Raw genomic sequence first — 20,412 nt, 5'->3', positions numbered from 1 at the left:
GAGATTTGCTGCAGGAGTGAACAGCAGGGGTAGAGTCGATTTGTTTGCCTCACTTTTGACTTTACATCTTTTCCAAGTGATAAAACACAGCCATAAAAATAAATTCTACCCTTTAATTTAGTAATTTTAGGCTCAGAAATTATCCTAAAGAAGAAATCTTTAAGAAAAAGTAATAATACCTCAATTCATAAGTGTCTATTGTAATACTGAAAAAAAATCAAAAATTTCCCAGCTTAGGAATAGGGAGATGGTTATATCAACTAAATCATTATGAAGCCAATAAAATAATTATAAAAACTAAAGAACCTGCAAACAAGTTCCATATAAAGTTAAATTTTAAAAAAGCAGACTCCAAACTGGGATTATGAATTGTTACATGAAAATATGTACGTATGAGCAAAGATGAAGGGAAGGTACAGAAATGTAACTTACTGTCAAAGCAGTGGAATAAAGGATAATTTATAAAAATAAATCCTTAAAAATACCTTCAAATTGTTCTTTTACAAACTTTTAAAATATCCAATCTTTTAAGTAGCTGCTCCATCATATCTATTGATTTTTCTCTCCCAGATTTCTAAGGCTCTCAATTGACTCTAACTTTGTATTGCCATTTGATGTATGTGGCCTAACAGAAAAAGATCCACCTTGGCTCTGGAGACAGACAATCCTGGATTCCAGTCTCCTGGACTGTTCCTTTCAGGTTAACAGTAGTGAAATGAAACAAAAAACTACAAGTTCATTTGATAAAGAATATGAATGTTTATAAACCAATATTCAAAATAGCTGCACACATCTGTTTTCACTTGAATAAAAAAATCACATTGTGACAAATTTTATAACCTTAACTTAAAATACATGAATATTAACATTTACTAATATATTTACACATTTTATTTACATCATCAACAGATCTGATGAAAAACAGCAAATGTTATTAACACAGCAGGTTTTGACCAGCATTTGAAAATTGATCCAAGAATGTGCACTGCATTTAGTTAGAAAACATATTTCAACCTTTTCTGAACTCCTAGAGGTTACCTAATCACACAAAATATTCCAAAGCCCCAGTTCAAAAACAAAACAGAACAGGAGCAGTTGCATTCAATCTTAAAAGACTACAAAACTGCCTTGTTTAAAAATATGAAAATTCGTATGGTATTTTTTAAGTATATGCTTTTATTTTTCACAATATTACTTAATTGAACATTAAGCATCTATCATCTATGATACTGCACACTTCATGATTTTAAACAGCGACGAATTAGTTTTTACATAATACCCTTATGAGGTAGGGCCAGTAGTAATCTCATTTTACAAAGGAGAAAAAATGAGATGTGACTATTTGCTAGTAAAAAGGCCGAAGCTAAATTTCTTTTCTTATAAACCACGCCTGCCTAATTTCTTTTACAAATGAAGAGGTCTGTTTCAAGTGGGGGCGGGAGGTGGGTGTCGTTCTGGAATATCACAGAAAGCAAAGTACTTTCTATGTTGGAGTCTTAAAAAAAAAAAAATGATTGTAGATTACCTGAATGCATCTACCTAATCAATGGAAGTTACTAACAGAGGACTGCAAAATCCTTCAGCAAAATGGTATTTTCTGCTTTTTAATTTTCCTGAGGTCGAAACACTATATATTTTCTTACTCAAAGATCTTCTTAAATTATATGAATTATAATCCTGATGCTAAACTTAAGAGCTCTTTAATTCAATGGGTTTTATTGCTCTAAACTTTAGATACCAATGTATTTCTGACCATTAGATAAATTAGTAAAGGATTATAAAAATAAATTTTAAAAAAACTAAATGAGACCCTCCTTCCAGGTTCTTCTCTGCACAAAGATGTTTCTAGAAACACTTTCAAATCAGCATCTTAAAATTCTAAATTATTTAAGTATCTCTAAACATATGGCTTCATGTATCAATAAAAATTGAAGCAAATATGTACAAATCTTAAAATCTTCATTTGTAATTCCACAGAAATCATTTACAAAAAGCTATTTGACTTTTTTAAAGCCTTCTCGGTTCTAGTACTGTTTCTTGAGAACTAGAATTCCATCTTACATCAATATTACTTGCATTGCAAGTTTGAGATTTCTATTTGGATATTAAAATTCCTAATTTTTCTTGAATTCTCCCTTTTTCTCCCTCTCATCATTGCATCATTGTCACACTCTATTACTAGATGACAATGAAAGTAAACACTAGGGCTACCCACAAATTCATTTTTATAAGAAATTAAATTAAAGGCATGGCAGTTTTTCTTCACTTAAAGCTAAATAAAAAGCCAAATTCACTTTCCAGTAATGAGTTTCTGAAATGTGTTCCCAATAGAAAAAAAGCTCAGCTGCTACAGCATAAACATACTAGCAAAGTTGATCCAAAGAACTGCCAGTCAAATATCAGCAAGCATGATTCTCAAGAGAGTTCTAAATTGTATTCATGTTAAACTGAATCACTTTAGTGATTCCAAGATGTTACTGTTCCCATTCAGTTTAGAGTCATTATAAGATGCAGACTCATGTTGGGTGTATGCAGCAAACAGTTTCATTATTTTAAGTACTTTTTTTTAAATTCCACTAACACTCATGTTTATTATTTCAATTACTGTGCTTTCAATACAATAACAGAGCTGTACATCAGGATCCATGCTTCCAGTGTCCCTGGATCCATTCTTATAAGATGGATCTTTACAGATTCCAGTCCATCCACTTGGTTTCTCCTTTATTTGTTGAAGACCTAAAAATATAAGGAAAAAAAATTAAGGCAAGAAATCTAGAAAGGATTTTGGTTTTTATGTTTGAGATATTAAATAAGTCTTAAAAATAAGTTACTACTTACGTGTAATAATTGGATCAATATCTCTTGTCTGAGTGGCAACATCGGAAGCACAGACTTGCCCTATTTGGATCAGCAAAGACATAATATCTTCATACAGTGGAGGAAATGCTCGACAAAAAGCGACCAAACTTGGCAGAGTTGGCATGAAAAAAGCGTATCGCTTAGCCTGTGTTAAAACTGTTGGAAAGAATGAAACAGAATTTTTGAATTTACATATAATTCAACATACACAGCCCATACAATACAATAAGCACCATGCTCTGTGCTGAGGATACTCAGTTTTCTACGACATGGTCAGCCCATCTTTAAAAGGGGTCATCAAATATGTGGTGACAGAAAGAAATCTAACTATGGGCAGTGATCACACAACGCAATATGTATATGCCTTACTGTTGAATTGTATACCTAAAACTTCCTGGATTTCATTAACCAATGTCACCATAATAAAGATAAATAAATTTTTTTTAAAAATCTAGTTATCAGCCATCATCCAACATAAATTCTATGCCCAAGCACTGTGTTAAGTATGTCACTTGCATTATTTCATTTAATTCTCACAATCTTATGAATGAGAAAACTCTTAAATAAAACTTAGATTAAGAAACTTGTTCAAGGCCACACAGCTAGTTAGTGATGGAGTTGGGATTGAACTCAAGCAGCTGAAGCTCTTAACCACTACAAATAATTATTTTGCGAATTGAATACAATGAATAGAAAAATGAACAGGGTATTATGGAAGCCCTGAGAAAGAATATGAAACTAAGCCATTACTTTAAAAGACTGAATTACAGTTCATATCTTTTAAAGTAGTTAATTTTCACACCATTTTACTCTACAAACCAGAAGGTGGTTAAAATGTTAGGGTATGTTTTAGAACCCAAAGAAACAACTAATATACTTATTTATACATATGATTATATTATTCTGGAACTCTAAGCATTTGTAATAAATTGTAACTTCTTTTCTATTAACATAATTACATTCAGAGATTTAATTTCCATTTATAAAATGTGGGAAGCTTATTATTTATGATAAATTGATATAAAGTCATTCACGAAATGAAAGATATGTTTTGCCTTCTTTCTATTAACATAATTACATTCAGAGATTTAATTTCCATTTATAAAATGCGGGAAGCTTATTATTTATGATAAATTGATATAAAGTCATTCACAAAATGAAAGATATGTTTTGCCTGCCTATTCATCTCCTCTACACTATAAATCACATTTGTAATAAAATTTTCAAAAGGTGGCATAAATTAGTGATGGAGAAAACATAGTGTCACTAACATACTTTTTTATGTTAGAAGTTTTGTCATTGATGTTGGTTGGTTGGCTACACACCTGTTAGCAAAGTTCCCATGACATTGACAGCTAAGCGAGCCACACTGAGTGACTTTGGTAATGCATACTGGATACACAAATGAGAAAGCAACTGGATAGCAAATATCTGCAATACAAAATCCAAATAGTACATGTTTCTGAAGAAAATCTTCAAGTATTTAAAATGATAAAATGTTTTATATAACTAGTGAGACTGGAGAGAGATTAAAATTTTCCTAATGCTCCAAAATGCTCATTACCTGTTTTTCAAGTTCTGGCTGTGCAATAAGCTCAGGTATGAAATCCAGACAGATGTGCATAGATGGAATACCTGCGACTGTCAGAGGCAAAAGTTCACATGGATAACCCTATCTCAACAAGAAAGGGAGAGAAATTAGAAATAAAATATAAGTCAAATACAAATAAAAATATAAAGGAAGGTTTTCTTTCCTTTATGTAAAAGTTGCTCAGAAGGCTACAATGCCTTACATGCATCCTAGCATTTCATCTCTCTGATATGCTAGAATAGAGGTCAGTTTTCTAAACACTTTAATAGGCTGAAATAAAATCTAAAAAATCTGGATTTTTCTCCATATTGCAAAGGAGCATGATTTGTATGATCTCCAGTTTCTAAACAATCCCTATTAATTTAGTATTCAAACCACCCCCCACCCCCGCAAAATAAAGTTCAACCATAAAACATTATTCTTTGAAAACAAACCTGAAAGTGAACAAGCTTAGCAATATTGGGATCTGCAATGTACATTTGGTGCAACAGACAACAGATAAGGCACTGAACTTCTCGAAGGTTACAAAGTAAATTGTCTTCTCCTTCCCCCATTCCCTTATTTGGAGTGCTGGTAGTTATAACACTCTGAATGTTCCTTAGCATGGTGTCTGGGCTGACACCCTTAGCTTTCTCCTCTTCAGTTGGTAAGCAAATTTCCAGGAGAATCTGGACAGCTGCACTATCCTACAAGCAGAAAAAGAAAAAGAAAAACAGTGAATTGAAGAAATTTTTGAGAAATTTGTTTAAAACCAAATCTGATTTTGTTTTCACATGAACAGAAGTGATAAAAATAACTATTTCTTTAAAAAAAAAAGAGGTACTTATAAGAAAAAAATGAGCCTTTTATAGCACAATGGTTCTCACCTTTAGGCTCATGAACCCTTTTAAGAATCTGAAAACTACATATACACCTTCTCCCTATGAAACTGAACATATGTAAATAAACATTGTATAATTTCAGGCTAGTCAAATATTCCTAAGGCAGATCCATATACTACAGTTTAAGAACATGTACTAGAAGAGTATAGTGACTCAATGACATCCAAAACAGGTCGTAGGCAAAAAATGACATACCAGAATCTCTTTTCCTTCCTCTTAAATTTCTACTTTTCCCAGGATCCTATCCTGTATTCTCTTTCTTTTTCTTACCTGGCTACCAACTAATTAATTCATTCCTCTGAAGATGGTGGTTAATAATCAATGCCTAAACATTACATCCCAAAGCTCTTTTCCTTTTTAATTTGAAGATGGACTATTTAAGGTCCTGGTTTTGCAAGGAAAAGTTCCACCTGTACAACTCAATGTTGCTCTGTCTATAAGCTTCAGTGTCATTTCATAGAATAGTAGTTTCTTGAGGCGTGACCACTTAACCTCTCTGGGTCTCATTCTCCTTTAAAAATGGAGATGACAAGACTCCATACTTTGTAGGTTGGTTGTAAAGATTGAGTTAGCATACATAAAAAACTTAGAATAGCACTCGGCATATAGTAAGCATTATATAAACGCGGTAGCTATTACAATTCTCAATTCTTTATTTGAAACTCTGAGGGCTAGATTTATTTTAGAACTCAGAATTATTTTTATTATAATATTATATAATACCTCCAGCAGAGACTAGGGTAGCACAAGGTAGTCAAACATTAATATTTCTGCAGAAAAACATATCAATATTTACATTAAGTGGAATAAAGGCCATAAGTAGCTTCACATCAATTCAAGTCAAGTTTTGTCAAAAAATGAGGTCATGTCAGGTCAAGTTTTTCTGACAACTGAATTTACAAAAAACTGTTTCAGTTTTCATAGGTTTTTGGATTTCTGTATTATAGATAAGGGATTGTGGGCCTATATTATTACTCTAATTCCCCTTATTGCCAATGAAAAGATTTCAAAAAATATATTTTAAACTAAGAAAGCATTTCTATTTTGATATGCTGAACATTTAATTGCTGAACATTTAATCATCTCACATTTCCTTTATTATTCAAAGCGACTACTTAAGGCTTCAGTAAAATTCTACATTGTTATAAAACTAATATAAAACTGAACCACTTATGTTGTCACAGTATTTATAAGGCTTCAGTAAAATTCTACATTGTTATAAAACTTTTCTAAATATAAAACTGAACCACTTATGTTGTCACAGTATTTATCACTGTCTGACATTCTGATATATTATATATATACACACATATATACACACACATATATATTAAAATTTGATATATATTTCTTGTTCTATTTGTGTCCACCATTTAATTTTTTTCAACCATTTGATTTTAAGAAGTCTATATTTTGTTAAAATGTAAACCTTATTTAAATGTAAACCTTATTCATGATATTAAATTAGTATCATGAAGATTATTCCTGATTTTAGTAATGTAGTCCATCAGATATTCATAAGCAGAGGTAACGTCATTATAGTATGTTCTGTAATAAAAGGAATGCATAATGTCACCATTATATATGGAGAGCATAATATGCCATCTATTTCACTGATTCTATTAACAGGGAAGCCCTTGCCCTTTTTGACTAAATTTTACTTTATTACCTGAGCAGCCAGTAATGCATTTTTCAATTCTTCTCTAGTAACTTCTGGGCCATCAGTTTGTCCAACTAAACCTAATGTATTATTCTGGGAAGGCCTATCCTGCTCTGCTGTTTCCTTCAGATGAGCACTAAGGTAGGCTTTGGATGCAAGAAGATATCCATTCAACATGTGCAAAGTAATATCCATCAGTGGGGGGCATCTAAATACAGAAAGTAGAAAAATACATAAGAATTTATAAATTAGCCAGAATGTGATCGATCAGTTTAAATAATTAGAAAAACCTAAACAGTACCTGAAAAACCTGAAAAGAGTAGTATAAGTAACATTTTTCCCACTGAAATATTCATTCCCAAAATTAATGTTTAATATATCTTATTCTTTATTTCAAGATTACATAAATAGTATTATCTATTTCATCAGCTGAAATTAAATATAATGTATGCCTTTTTTTTGGGGAGAAAATGGCACTAGCCATAAATCTCTTAGATGTGATCCTGCAACCAGCTGTCTTTAAATAGAAATATTCTGTTATTGATAAAAATAAAAGAGACTAGAATATTTATTCTTTCTATTCTTGTTTCTTCTTTGGAGCAAGACAGCAAGACAATTCTGTATTCTGCAAGTACTTTATACACTTGATCTGGAGAAATGACTTACTGAGCATCAGTTTCCTCATCTATAAATTAAGTACAGTTATTCATTCCTCAAAGATTGTTACAGATTAAATTTAAATGAAATAAGAATAAATATAAGAATTAAATGTAGCTTCCCAGTCAAGATGGTGGAGTAAAAAATACCGTGTTTGCCTTCTCTCATGACCACGGCAAAATTACAACTAAATTACAGAACAACCATCATTGAAAATTACCTAAAGTCTAGGCTGAACAGAAGTCCTACAACTAAGGACATACAGAAGGGGCTACCTCAAGGCTGGTAGGAGGGGAAGAGATGCAGAATGGGCTGGTCTCACATCCATGTCTGGCAACTGAAAATTGGGACAGATATCTCAGCTATGGAGGTCCCCCAGAGGAAGCAAGGGGTCTTGGCCCAACCCTGGGCTCCCGAGCCTGGGGCTCCAGGGCCGGAAAGAGAAGTTCATCAAAATCTAGATGTGAAAGTCAGTGGAGATAATGGCTGAGTGGGGCAGAGGGCTGCAGGGGTCCCACGCATACTTACTCACTGATGGACTAACTCACATTGGAGCAGTGGCTCAAAGGATACCAGGGACATATGGGAAGGATGTGAGTTGTCTAGCTTCTGGACAAGGGCTGGAGAGGCAGGTTTCTCCCAGAAAAGTGCTGGTGGAGGCCACTGTTGTTTTGTTGGGCCCTCCCCCAACCCAGCATGCAGACACAGGCAGCCGCCATATCTGAGTCTCCATTGACCTAGCTAACACTGTTCACCTCACTCCAGTGACTCCCTGAGACTCTGCCCCACTCAACTTGCAGGCCCACCCAAGACACCTCCAGTGGTTTTTCATACAAATGGTCTGTCCTGGCTCATGCTGCAAACTTTCTTAAAATCTCTCAAAGGTTCACAAAACCCAAACAAGCAGCATCTGGCCTCTGTATGCCCTGTACCTCTTGCTGAGCAGCTCTAAGACTAGTACTAGTAGCAGCCAGCCTCAGTTCGTAGGTTGGCCTCATGTGGCACCTCCAAGCCTAGCGTGGATGGCAGCCATCTGTGGATTGCTTGGTGGCTCATGCCAGGTGGCCCCAGGCAGGTGGCTAAACTTGGCCTTTGGTGGGACCACTCCCAGGAGGCCCTGGAACCAGCACGCCCCGTGGCCAGCTTAGGACTGAGCTGAAGCACTTCCTGGACCACATCCAAGAACAACACACCCCAAGGGCAGACTGGGGAGGCACCAGAGCCCTGCTAAAGATAATCCTGCTCCATAGGGTCAGCCCCTATACAACGGGTCCACCGCTGTGGTCACCAGCCAGTCTTCCCAGCCAATCAGCCCAGGAGCGAATCCCTCCCATTGATATACAAATAGCAACCAAGACTCAACTACAACAGGAGGGCACACGCGACCTGTACAAGGAACCAACCTGGAGCACCAGTTCAAGTGACGAGAGAGAATGTGCCACTGGGCCCCGCAGCACAGCTCCTATCTAAGGCTACTCTACTAAGACCAAGAGACATAGCAGCCCTATCTAACACAGAGAAACAAACAGGGAGACAGCCAAAATGGGGACACAAATGAAAGAACATAACAAATATTCAAAAAAAGAACTAAACAAAATGAAGACAAGCAATCTGGCAGAGGCAGAGTTCAAAGTACTGGTTATAAGGACACTCAATGAACTTAAGGGAAAAGTAGATGAATTTAGTGAGAAATTTAACGGAGACAGAAAACATAAAAGTAAAAAGAAAACACAAAAAAGAACCAATCAGAAATGAAGAATACAATAACTGAAAAGAAGACCACCTTAGGAGAAATCAGCAGTAGATTAGATAAAGCAGAGGGTCGAATCAGTGATTTATAAGATAAGGTAGCAGAAAACACCCAATCAGAAAAGCACAAGTAAAAAGAATCCAAAAAAATGAGGATAGTTTAAGGGGCCTCTGGGACAACATCAAGCATACCAACATTCACATTGGGATACTGGAAAGAGAAAAGAGTAAGGAATTGAAAACCTATTTGAAGAAATAATGATGGAAACCTTCCCTAACTTGGTGAAGGAAATAGACATACAAGCCCAGGAAGCACAGAGTCCCAAACAAGATGAACCCAAAGAAGCTCAAACCAAGACACATCATAATTAAAACGCCAAAGGTTAAAGACAGAGAGAATCTTAAAAGCATCAAGAGAAAAGAAATTAGAACTCTCATAAGACTATCAGCTGATATCTCAATAGAAACTTTGCAGGACAGAAAGCATTGGCATGAAATATTCAAAGTGATGAAAAGTAAGGACCTACAATCAAGATTATTTTACCCAGCAAAGCTATCATTTAGAATCAAAGGACAGATAGAGTTTCACAGACAAGAAAAACCTAAAGGAATTCATCAACACCAAAGCACTATTACAAGAAATATCAGAGGGACTTCTTTAAGAAGAAAAAAAGAAAAAGGATCGAAAATATAAAAAACAAAATGGTAATAACTACATATCTATCAACAATTACTTTAGATGTAAATAGATTAAATGCTCCAATCAAAACTAGGGTATCTGAATGGATAAGAAAACAAGACTCAATAAAAGGTGACAGAAAAAAACTTTAACTTTTTGGGTGGTGAACACACAATGCAATATGACGTATTATTGAGGCATACACTTGAAACCTATATAAATTTATTAACCAATGTCACCCCAATAATTTCTTTTTTTTACGCCTACAGCACCCGGTCTTCCTAGGTGGTCTCCCATCCAAGTACTAACCAGGCCCACCCCTGCTTAGCTTCTAAGATCAGATGAGACTGGGCATGTTTAGGGTGGCATGGCCATAGAATAAATTTAATTTAAAAAATCTTTAAAAAATTTTTTAAAAGAAGAAAACAAGACCTTTACATACGCGGTCTACAAGAGATCAAAAGACACATACAGACTGAAAGCAAAGAGATATAAATAGATATTTCATGAAAATGGAAACAAACAAAAGAGCTGGGGTAGCAATTCTTATACCAAACAAAATAGATTTTAAAACAAAGGCTATAACAAGAGAAAAATAAGAACCCAGTAATCTCACTTCTGGGTATTTATTTGAAGAAACTCAAAACACTACTTCAAAGGGACATGTAAATCCATATGTTCATTGTATCATTATTTACAATAGCCAAGATATGGATGCCACCTGGGTATCCATCAATGAATGAATAAAGAAGAGGTGGTACATAAATACTACGGAACATTACTCAGCCATAAAAAAGAACGAAGTCTTGCCACCTGCAACAACATGGATGGACCTAGAGAGTTTATGCTGAGTGGAGTAAGTCAGACAAAGACAAATGTCATGTCATTTCACTTACATGTATAATCTGAAGAATAAAATAAACAAACAAATAAAACAGAAACAAACTCATGGATACAGAGAACATTTTGATAGTCGCCAGATGGGAGGTGGAATTGGGGTGGAGCGGGTGCGGTGACAAAGGGAAGGGATTGAGAAGTACAAATTGGTGGTTACAGAGTAGTCATAGGGATATAAAGTATAGCATAGGGAATATGGTCAATAATATTGTAATAACTATGTACAGCGTCAAATGAGTCCTAGATTCATTGGGGTGATCACTTTGTCAGTTATATAAATGTCTAATCATTATGTTGTATACCTGAAACTAATATGCCAACCGTAAATGAAGACTAAAAAGTATCAAAAAAGAATTACTATAAAAAAGGAAACAAAAATAAAAAATAAACGAGTAACCACTAAAAAGTCTAAACCAAGCCCTTAGAAAAACCTGAAATGCCACTTCTCAGTCTATCATAGACAGAACTAGTATGTGTGCATAAACAGGCATTATAGCTTTGTTTATAACTGTGAAACACTGCAACAGCTTAAATGTCCATCAGTTGCCAATGGTTTTTCTGAAATGTCCCAATTTCCTATAATAAACATGTATGTATTTATAGTGAGAAAAAATATGTCAATGGTTAAATAAACTATGGCACTATTTCCCCAAATTGAAGACAAGAATCACCTGGAGTACGTATTTAAAAAAAAAATCCAAGCTCCACCCACTTCAGACATTCTATATTAGAGTTTCTGGAGGATGGGGCTGATAATCTATATATAGAATACTATGCAAAAGTTAAAACAAATGAGGTAGAAATATGCATATTAATGTTGAAAACAGTGGTTTTTTTAGAAAAAGAACAAAATAATGCCTACAATACACTATATTTTTTAAAACCACCCAAAACAAAAAAATATTTCTATTTATAAGTTTCTAAATATACAAAAAGTAAAGCTACATACACACCATTATGACCACAAAGTTTCCTCTGGAGGCAGAACTGGGCTTGGTCAAAAGAGGCCAAAGAAGATTCTGCTTTAGCAATGGCAGCATGGTAGATATGAGAGAGAACAAGGCTTTTCTTGTTGTCAAACTTCTTGTTTGTCCACTTATTAATATATATTATGAAAACTTTCATACACACATAAAAGAGGAAATACTTAATGAAGCTCCAAGAACTCAACACCCAGCTTCAACAGTTATCTACACATGGCCAGTCTAATTTCATCTATAACTCCATCCGCTTTCCCACCACCACTGGGTTAGTGCAAAGCAAATCCTAAACATCATATCTTTTTATATGTATATGCCTTTTCATATGGTTTGATATTTTTAAAATACTTGTGAATGATCAATTACTTGGTTAAAAAATTAAATTTAAAAACTGAAAATAATTAAAAAGCTAAAGAACAGAACAATAAAGGAAAAAAACAGTAATATATACATACAAATATATACCTACTTCTCCACTCGAAGTCTTTTTTATTCTTGCTTCTACACTGTTGCTCCCACTATTACCTTCCTTGACCCCCTAACCATCTGTTCATATAAATCCTATTTCTTTCCTTTAAAATACTATATTATATTATCTGTTCATATAAATCCTATTTCTTTCCTTTAAAATACTACTCAGGTCCCACTTCCTCCACATCTTTCCTGAACTTTTAACAGCATTTATGTACTATACCATTTATCTACTTAGGACTATATTATTTAACTTTTCATTTATTTGTCTCATTTCCTCATGCAAGTAATAATCACTTTAAAGGAAGGCCCCTCAACTTATATATCTTTGATATCACTTAGCACAGCAACTAGAAATTCAAATATTAATGACGTGAATTCATTAATTCTCTCCCTTGAGGTGAAGCCACTTCAAAGCAATTAAGTTTAGCAACTGGCAAGGAATTATAGACAAATCAATGAAGCTAACATCACAATTGAAGATGCCAAAAGATCCAAGTTTTAATGCATGTAATGGTTCACAATAAACCAGTTTTTTAAAAGCCATTTCAACAACGCTAGCAGAAATGGTATTATTTTTTACTGGTCTTGCTCTAAGAGAAAGAACAGCTATTATTGAAAGTTGCCAAAATCAAGAATAACATTTCTTTAAGACTAGGTTTTATTAATCACACGTTAAATGTTAAACTGAATATATAGTTCACGAACATAGACAACTTAAAAAAAATCTCACAGGTCATACTGCCAGTTACCTGTAAGAACACTAGATATAAGTTAAAACTGAATTTCTTCAATTTCTTTGACTCTCCAAAGTATAACTCTCTAATAAAAATGAAACTCAAATGACACGTACCTGTGTACCCTCTGATCACACCTTAGGACAATGAGAGGGTCTATCATCAGGTCATTTTGAGTATACTTTTGTTGTCGAACAAACTTTATTGAAGGTTGAAGTGCATTTACTGTCATTACCCACAGCCTAATGAGAAAATAATCACATGTTCAAAAACAGCTATACTATAATTGAAACCCCTAGCCATTCAGTCCTTTCTATCTTTGAAAGATATGTTCAGGGGAAAAAAATAGAAAACTTGTATAAATGAACTTCTAAAAATTAAAAACTATAGATATCTAACCCGCTATTAAGTCTCTAACCCGCTATTAAGTCTCTAAAACAAATGAAGATAAAACAGTAAACACAAAGTAGTTTCAAAAATATTCACCATTGTAATGAAATAATCATGGCATATCAAATAAAAATTTGAATTAAAAGCTCAGTAATACCATAATTGCTATATGAGTCTGTGTAAGTCATTCAGCATCTCAGAACTGCTTCCTCATCTATAAAATTGGAATATAATACCTGTAAATGAAATAATACTTACCCAAATACTTTGAAACTGTATCTGGCCCCATAAATTAAGTCACTGTTCTATATTTATCATTGTAAAATCTCAATGTGAGATGCCACTTTGATATGAGACATCAAAAGACTATAAAAGTGGTTGTTAACTTGACTGCATATCAGAATTACTGAGGGATACACCAATATGAAGTGTATCTGATCTCTTACAGTGAAGCCCAGGAGTCTGCCAGTGTCATCTCACAAACAAAGCATGCCCAGTCTTAAATATGAACGGACAGCCAAGAATAACCAGACAATAAAGAAAGCTTCTACTTTGAAAAAATTTTAAATATACAAACTGAAAAGGGACTCCAAAGAAACAGAATGTAAGAATGAAAAAGTAATAATTTTTAAACCTATAATTAATATCCTTAAAGGATAGAACATTTCATATATGAACACGAGAACAGGATACATTTAAAAATATTCAGATAAGAGCTCTTAGATTCTATGGCCATGCCACCCTGAACACGCCTGATCCTGTCTGATCTCAGAAGCTAAGCAGGGGCAGGCCTGGTTAGTACTTGGATGGGAGACCACCTAGGAAGACTGGGTGCTGTAGGTGTAAAAGAAAAAAAAAAGAGCTCATAGAAATTAAGAATATAACTTTTTTTTTAGATTTTTTTTTAAATTCAAATTAAAGATCAGAAAGTAACATTGAGGAAATATCCAAGAAGTACATTCAGAAGATAAATTTAGAGATAGAGGAAAAAACTCAGAATAAGACCAAGAGGTTTAAAATTCAAATTACAAAAAATTCCAGAAAACAGGTCTACAGCCATGCCATCCTGAACGTGCCTGATCTCATCTGATCTCGGAAACTAAGCAGGGTCAGGCCTGGTTAGTACTTGGATGGGAGACCACCTAGGAATACCAGGTGTAGTTGTTTTAAAAAAAAAAAAAATTCAGAACAGAAGACAATTATTGAAGAAAAAAATATACATGGAAACATTCAGAAATGAAGACATTAGTCCTCAGACTAAAAATGTCCAAGTACTCAGCACTATGAATAAAAGAAGACCCACACCAAAATACATCATCATGAAATAAATTCCAGAAACCAATGAAAGAAGAAAACCTAAAACTTTTGAGAAAGAAAAAACATAGTCACATACAAAGGATTGGGAACTAGTATAACATCAGATTACTTAACAGCAATAAAGAAGCTCTAATTCATTCAATAGAATGGCGCCTTCAAATTTCTGAAAGGAAAAATGAGCTACACCTAGGCTAAATATCAGTCACATGTGCGGGGAAGAATAAAAACCTTTTCACACATGCGAATCTAAAAAATAAATAAATAAGTCTCCCAAACACCCTTTCTCAGGAAACAACTTGACTGTGGGTTCCACTCGCTAAAATGAGAAACTAGACCAAGAAAGAAAAAAACATGGAATCCAACAAAGAAGAAAGGCAAAAGCAATTTCAGGATGGCTAATGAGCATATTCCAGATTCAAACACAAGGATGGAAAGCTCTGAAAGGAATGTTTCCAAGAAAAAAAATGTTACTGATGTATTATAACTAACTATAAAGTAAATTTCTCTTCAATAATGGAGTTTGGGGATGAGAATTGATACAAAAAAAAAAAAAGGAAAACAACAAAAACCTGAGTAAATGGAAGAGAGGCAAATATTAACTCAGGGTCTGTGTGTGGGGTGTGAAGGAGGGCAGTTGTATAACAAAAAAATTGTAATCAAAGGATATCACACAGGTCAACTATAAATAACGCTATTATAATAATATGCACACTTAGAAAAATAATATGCACACTGAATATTGCTTTAATCAAAAGTTTTGAGATAACTGTGTTGGGAGAAATGGAGAAAGGGAAAGTGTGTTTTGGGGGAAGAGGGACTCACAGGCGAGGAAGCAGGTAAGAGTCCTAACTTTTCATCTTGTATAGTAGGAAGTCAAAAGAAAATTCTAAACTGAAAAGTCAGGAAATCATAGTAATCACAAGCATATTATTGTGATATGTGGGGAGATATAAATGCCAGAATAAAAAGATAAACAAACTGAAAATAGTTATCTCTGAGAATAGTCTAAAATGGGAAGGTGTAGGCAGACTTTATATGCTATTTAACTTCTTCAGTTATATGCATTTATTAATTTGATATAAGTAAAGTTAATTTATTTATAATTAATTTACACATAAAAGTTAACTTACTTATAATTAAAAATTATTTTTAAATTTTAAAAAATATGAATATTCCCAGACTCATTGAATCAAAATCCCAAGTTAAGTCCAGCCCATTATTGTTTTTTTAGAGCCGGGTAGGTATCTTTGATACAATTTATGGACCAGCAGACACCCATCTGTCTAAAGACAAAATGATTAATCCAATGTATTCTAAACTGTGCTACACACTGAAATCATCTAGGAAATCCTTGAAAAAAAAAAAAAAAAAGCCTGACTCCTGCCCATGGACATTCTAATTTAATTGGCATGGGTTAAAACTTGGAGATCAAGAATTTTAAAAGACCACCATGTAATTTTAATGTTCAGCAAAACTTGGAGCTATTGCAATGATGACCACAATGGCTACCTAAATCACAAGAGCCACAAATAACTATACATGAGGGCTCACTTTTAAAGAACGATCTCAAGTTGGAAATACTTCAAAGTTTCTCTGTTTCTTAAGATAAAGTGTATTCTTTTCCTTTAAGTTATAACAACTCTTTAATTAACAATCTTCAGAAAGGATTTATATTGTCAAATATTCAACAATTTTTTTCAACATTTAAGTTTAGGTTATCGTACATAATCACTGCTATTTACTTATCTATTACATGTAACAATACCCTGAAATTACCTTCTAGGCATCACAGTATTAAGAACCATCCATAGTTTATTGACTGTTTGAAGAATTCTCCGTGGAACCCCTGAATTCAACAGCTGGTTCATATTGGATGTTAATACTTCCGCATATGGTATAAGTTCACTGGCAGAGAGTAGAGTCAAGTGTTCTAGAATCTGCATCACTTCTGTGTGACTTACTGGGACAGCTGAAAATGCTAAAAGAAAAACTCAGCAGTCGTAATCTAAATTCTATACAATTTACCAAAGAGGAAGTAATATTGCTCTATGAGACTACAGGCCAAGCAAATCAAGAAAACAATGTTGCTTTAAAAAAGTAAAACTTTGAATCCTAGCCATAGTTTTGGCTATACTTACAATAAAGGCCTTTAAAAAAAAGGTCATGTTAAGTGCAGTTATTTCACAAGGAACAAAAAATATCTCATTTTAAAAATCACATTAGTAACTCAAAGACAAATATCATTTCCTTAGTGATTCAGACTGATTTTAAAAATTGGTTGAAACATGTAAATATGCCCAAGTATTGCTTTTGGTAATAGCATTCATTTGAAGGATTCAAACTTCTTGATAACTTCCTCTTGATGGCCCCCTTTATACATTGTAGGCACCCAGCAGACTACTGTTAGTAAAAAATATCTACAACTGTGCTCTTCAGTGGAATAGTCACTAACCATATCTAGCTACCAGCAGCTGAAATGTAGCTCGTCCAAAATAAGATGTGTTGTAAGTATAAAATACATACCAGACTGCAAAGACTTCTGGAAAAACAGTAAAATATCTCATTAATAGTTTTTTATGTTGATTACATGATGAAATAATAATATATTAGATATATTGGGTTAAATAATTATTAAAATTAATTTCACCTCTTTTTAACTTTTTTAATGTGGCTATAGAAAGTATACAATTATGTGTGAGTCACATCATATTTCTATTTGACATTGCTGAACTACAACATTATTAATGCATGGCAAGTACACTGCTCTACTCCATGGCACTTATTTCTGACAGTTTAGGACCTTCCTAAAACCACATGATCTGTTCAGTGATATAATGTAGGACCTACGAGGAAATATAGTAGCATGTCAGAAAGAAGTGGTTAAAACTCCTTAAACTCAAAGAGAATTACTCAAAATATATTCACCAAAATACTGTTGTACCCCCAGGAAAATTCTGCATGATTTGAACATTTCAATGAGCCTAACGTTTCTTTGTTCTACTAACGAAGTAAAGGATTATTGATCTACTATACCTTCTTGGAGTTGTTCAGGAGAGTGGTTTTTGGCATTATTAGTCAGGAGCATTCGCCTTAACAAGGCATCAGTCCCTGTAATTTCTTCTTCACAGATCCAATCATCCACAATGCATAAATGTGGGTAGTTAGTTGCAAGGAGACGTAGTAAAGCAGAATGCAACCCTTGAAAATTTATAAGAAGTCAATTAGATTCGTCATTCTTAAACACCAAAATCTTTAATCTTCTCTTTCCTCTCTCCCTTTCATTTTCAGCAAGACAAAGGAATTTGTACTTATACATGCATACTACAGTTTGAGAAATTCTGTTCAGTGGTTCAGCTAGGGAATCTGCTTAAACAAAGATAAGCAAGTGGTCTGATACACAGGAAGTTGGAAACTACTACTTTTCTCAAAAGTTCTCAAGCTTTCTTTCTGTCCAATCTCAACAGAAAAGTCTTCCATCAGGAAAAGATGTTTGATACAGCAGCAGTTCAAGAGTTGAGGGAGGAGTAAAGAAAAAAGGGAAAAGAATGTCCATTTGGGGGAGATAATATATGGTTTGGAAAAGGCCTCACTCAGAAGTTCTCATAGGCTTCTATAGGAGAACATGTCATTTCCTCCAGCCCAGCTGAGAATCATTGCTCTAGTTGGATAAAATTAAAGTCGCCCACTTTGGGTACCTAAAAGTTCTCAGGCACTTTATGTCCATTTTCTCATTTTACCCTAACATTCCTACGAGGTAAGCAATATTGTCTCCATTCTACAGTAAGGAAACAGGCTGAAGACATTTATTAATGTTTCCAAAGTCACATAGCTAAATGTCAGCCAACCAGAGCAGTACTGATGATACCCACAAGAGGGTGCATTAGTCTTCCTTCAAGAAGGGTTAAGGACAAACAGAATTTCCAGAGAGGCAGGTCTGGGACTGGGTGGAAAAGGGGAAGGGGATTAAAAAGTACAAACTTCAGGTTATAAGTCACAAGATGGAATGTACAGCACAGGGAATAGAGTCAAGAATATAATAATAATAATAATATAATATGTTATACAATATATACATATGTCATATATGACGGATGTTACTACTTATTGTGGTAATCACTTTGTAAAGTATGTAAATGTTGAATTACTATGTTGTACACCTGAAACGAATACAATTATTGTATGTTATGTGTCAACAATAATTAAAAATAATTTAAAAAACAAAGTTTTTAAAAAAAAAGATTATGGAAGCTCAAAATAAACGGGAAATCTTCCTTTTACTAAATCAAAGACTTATCACTAAACTTTTGCTTATAGCATAGTTTTGCTATTTATGACTATTACTGTATAATATCAATAATGAGAAAAATAAATGATACTAGAAAAATGTCTTTTTTAGATAGATGAAGTACTGCTGTAGTAAGTGCTTGGCACATAAATGTCTAAAAAATATTGTTGTTACTATACTATTATCATCATCAGAGTTGTAAGAGTAGTAATAATAGTATTAGTAGTAATAAAAAGTACTTTAGATTCAATCATTCCCTTATTATGCAACTTAGATCAACTCATAATACCACTGCTTAGTCCCAGTAGAGTAGTATCTGCTTTCCTTCTCATACGAACTGCTTAAAATTAATGTTTCTGTTTGAAAAGACACTGTATCAAAAGTGATATCATTTTTAAATTTAAATATTTAAATGCACAAGTATACATAAAGTTAAGACTATCCAAAAACGATCACAAAAATGACTGCTTACAATAGTCAAATTAATCTATAGTTCATAATCTCTCCAATAAAACATGTTAGTTGCCAAACGCTGCCATGTATAACGTCATTTCTTTACAAAGAACTTTTGCAAGGATATAATGCAGACATTTGGCTAAAGGTGACCAAAGAAAGTTCATGTTTCTCCTTGAAACCAACCATATCAAAGAAAGAAAAAGAAAATTCCAGCTTGAAAGAAACAACAAAAAAACAAAACTCAAACATAAAGAGGTGTTAAATTAAAATATTTTTTTGAAATTTAAAAATATTACATTTCTGACAGTTTTACAATAAAAATATTATAGTAATTCCATGCCATGGAATATTATGAAGCAATTAAAAACAATATGGTAGATCTACATGTATTGACAAGAAAAGATTCCTAAGACTCCAAGAGGAAAAAGCAAATCGCAGAAGAGATAAAGTATAATACCATTTATAGTTTTAAAAAAGAATTTTTACTCATATATGTATCTATTAGCTTCAATCATATGAAATTACATTTTTGTAGGTCAAAAATATTTGAATTACCTGCAATTTTATATGGATCAAACTGTAGGAAAAAAGGTCTGAAATTACACACCAAAACAGCTAGGGTTTTGGGAGTATGAAGGTGGTTCAGGGAATAACACAGTAAATGAGGTTAAGAGGAATTTCATTCTAGAATTGTTTCAATTTTTAACATTGAGCACCTATTAAACTTTATAACACTATAAACAGTAAGATATTTTTAAACAATTGTTAGCAGTAATAAGCAAGTAAAACAAATCTCCCAATTC

The 20,412-nt window shown here is 33.6% G+C and overlaps 1 protein-coding gene and 3 pseudogenes across 1 annotated transcript in view; 2 read left to right on the top strand and 2 right to left on the bottom strand.

The window, feature by feature from the left end:
- Nucleotides 1–735: 735 nt before the first annotated feature.
- The window catches only part of INTS2 (integrator complex subunit 2), a 50,795-nt gene continuing 31,118 nt past the window's right edge, over nucleotides 736–20,412 (bottom strand). The window contains exons 16-25 of the mRNA XM_006924905.3: nucleotides 20,405–20,412; nucleotides 17,902–18,068; nucleotides 16,645–16,846; nucleotides 13,278–13,403; nucleotides 7,001–7,199; nucleotides 4,885–5,136; nucleotides 4,424–4,531; nucleotides 4,185–4,290; nucleotides 2,839–3,015; nucleotides 736–2,736 (exon numbers count right to left, since the gene is read on the bottom strand). The exon at nucleotides 20,405–20,412 is cut by the window's right edge and continues 101 nt beyond it. Of these exons, the coding sequence (XP_006924967.1) occupies nucleotides 2,567–2,736; nucleotides 2,839–3,015; nucleotides 4,185–4,290; nucleotides 4,424–4,531; nucleotides 4,885–5,136; nucleotides 7,001–7,199; nucleotides 13,278–13,403; nucleotides 16,645–16,846; nucleotides 17,902–18,068; nucleotides 20,405–20,412 (1,515 nt within the window). The 3' untranslated portion in view covers nucleotides 736–2,566. The remainder of the gene's footprint in view (nucleotides 2,737–2,838; nucleotides 3,016–4,184; nucleotides 4,291–4,423; nucleotides 4,532–4,884; nucleotides 5,137–7,000; nucleotides 7,200–13,277; nucleotides 13,404–16,644; nucleotides 16,847–17,901; nucleotides 18,069–20,404) is intronic.
- LOC112473264 lies at nucleotides 10,337–10,455 on the bottom strand (annotated as a pseudogene).
- On the top strand, nucleotides 14,276–14,394 carry LOC112473227 (annotated as a pseudogene).
- On the top strand, nucleotides 14,600–14,718 carry LOC112473259 (annotated as a pseudogene).

Source organism: Pteropus alecto, unplaced genomic scaffold (genome assembly GCF_000325575.1).
Source record: "Pteropus alecto unplaced genomic scaffold, ASM32557v1 scaffold98, whole genome shotgun sequence".
Lineage (NCBI taxonomy): Eukaryota > Metazoa > Chordata > Mammalia > Chiroptera > Pteropodidae > Pteropus > Pteropus alecto.
Note: the sequence above shows the minus strand (reverse complement) of the source record. Positions and strands in the feature narration are given on the sequence as shown.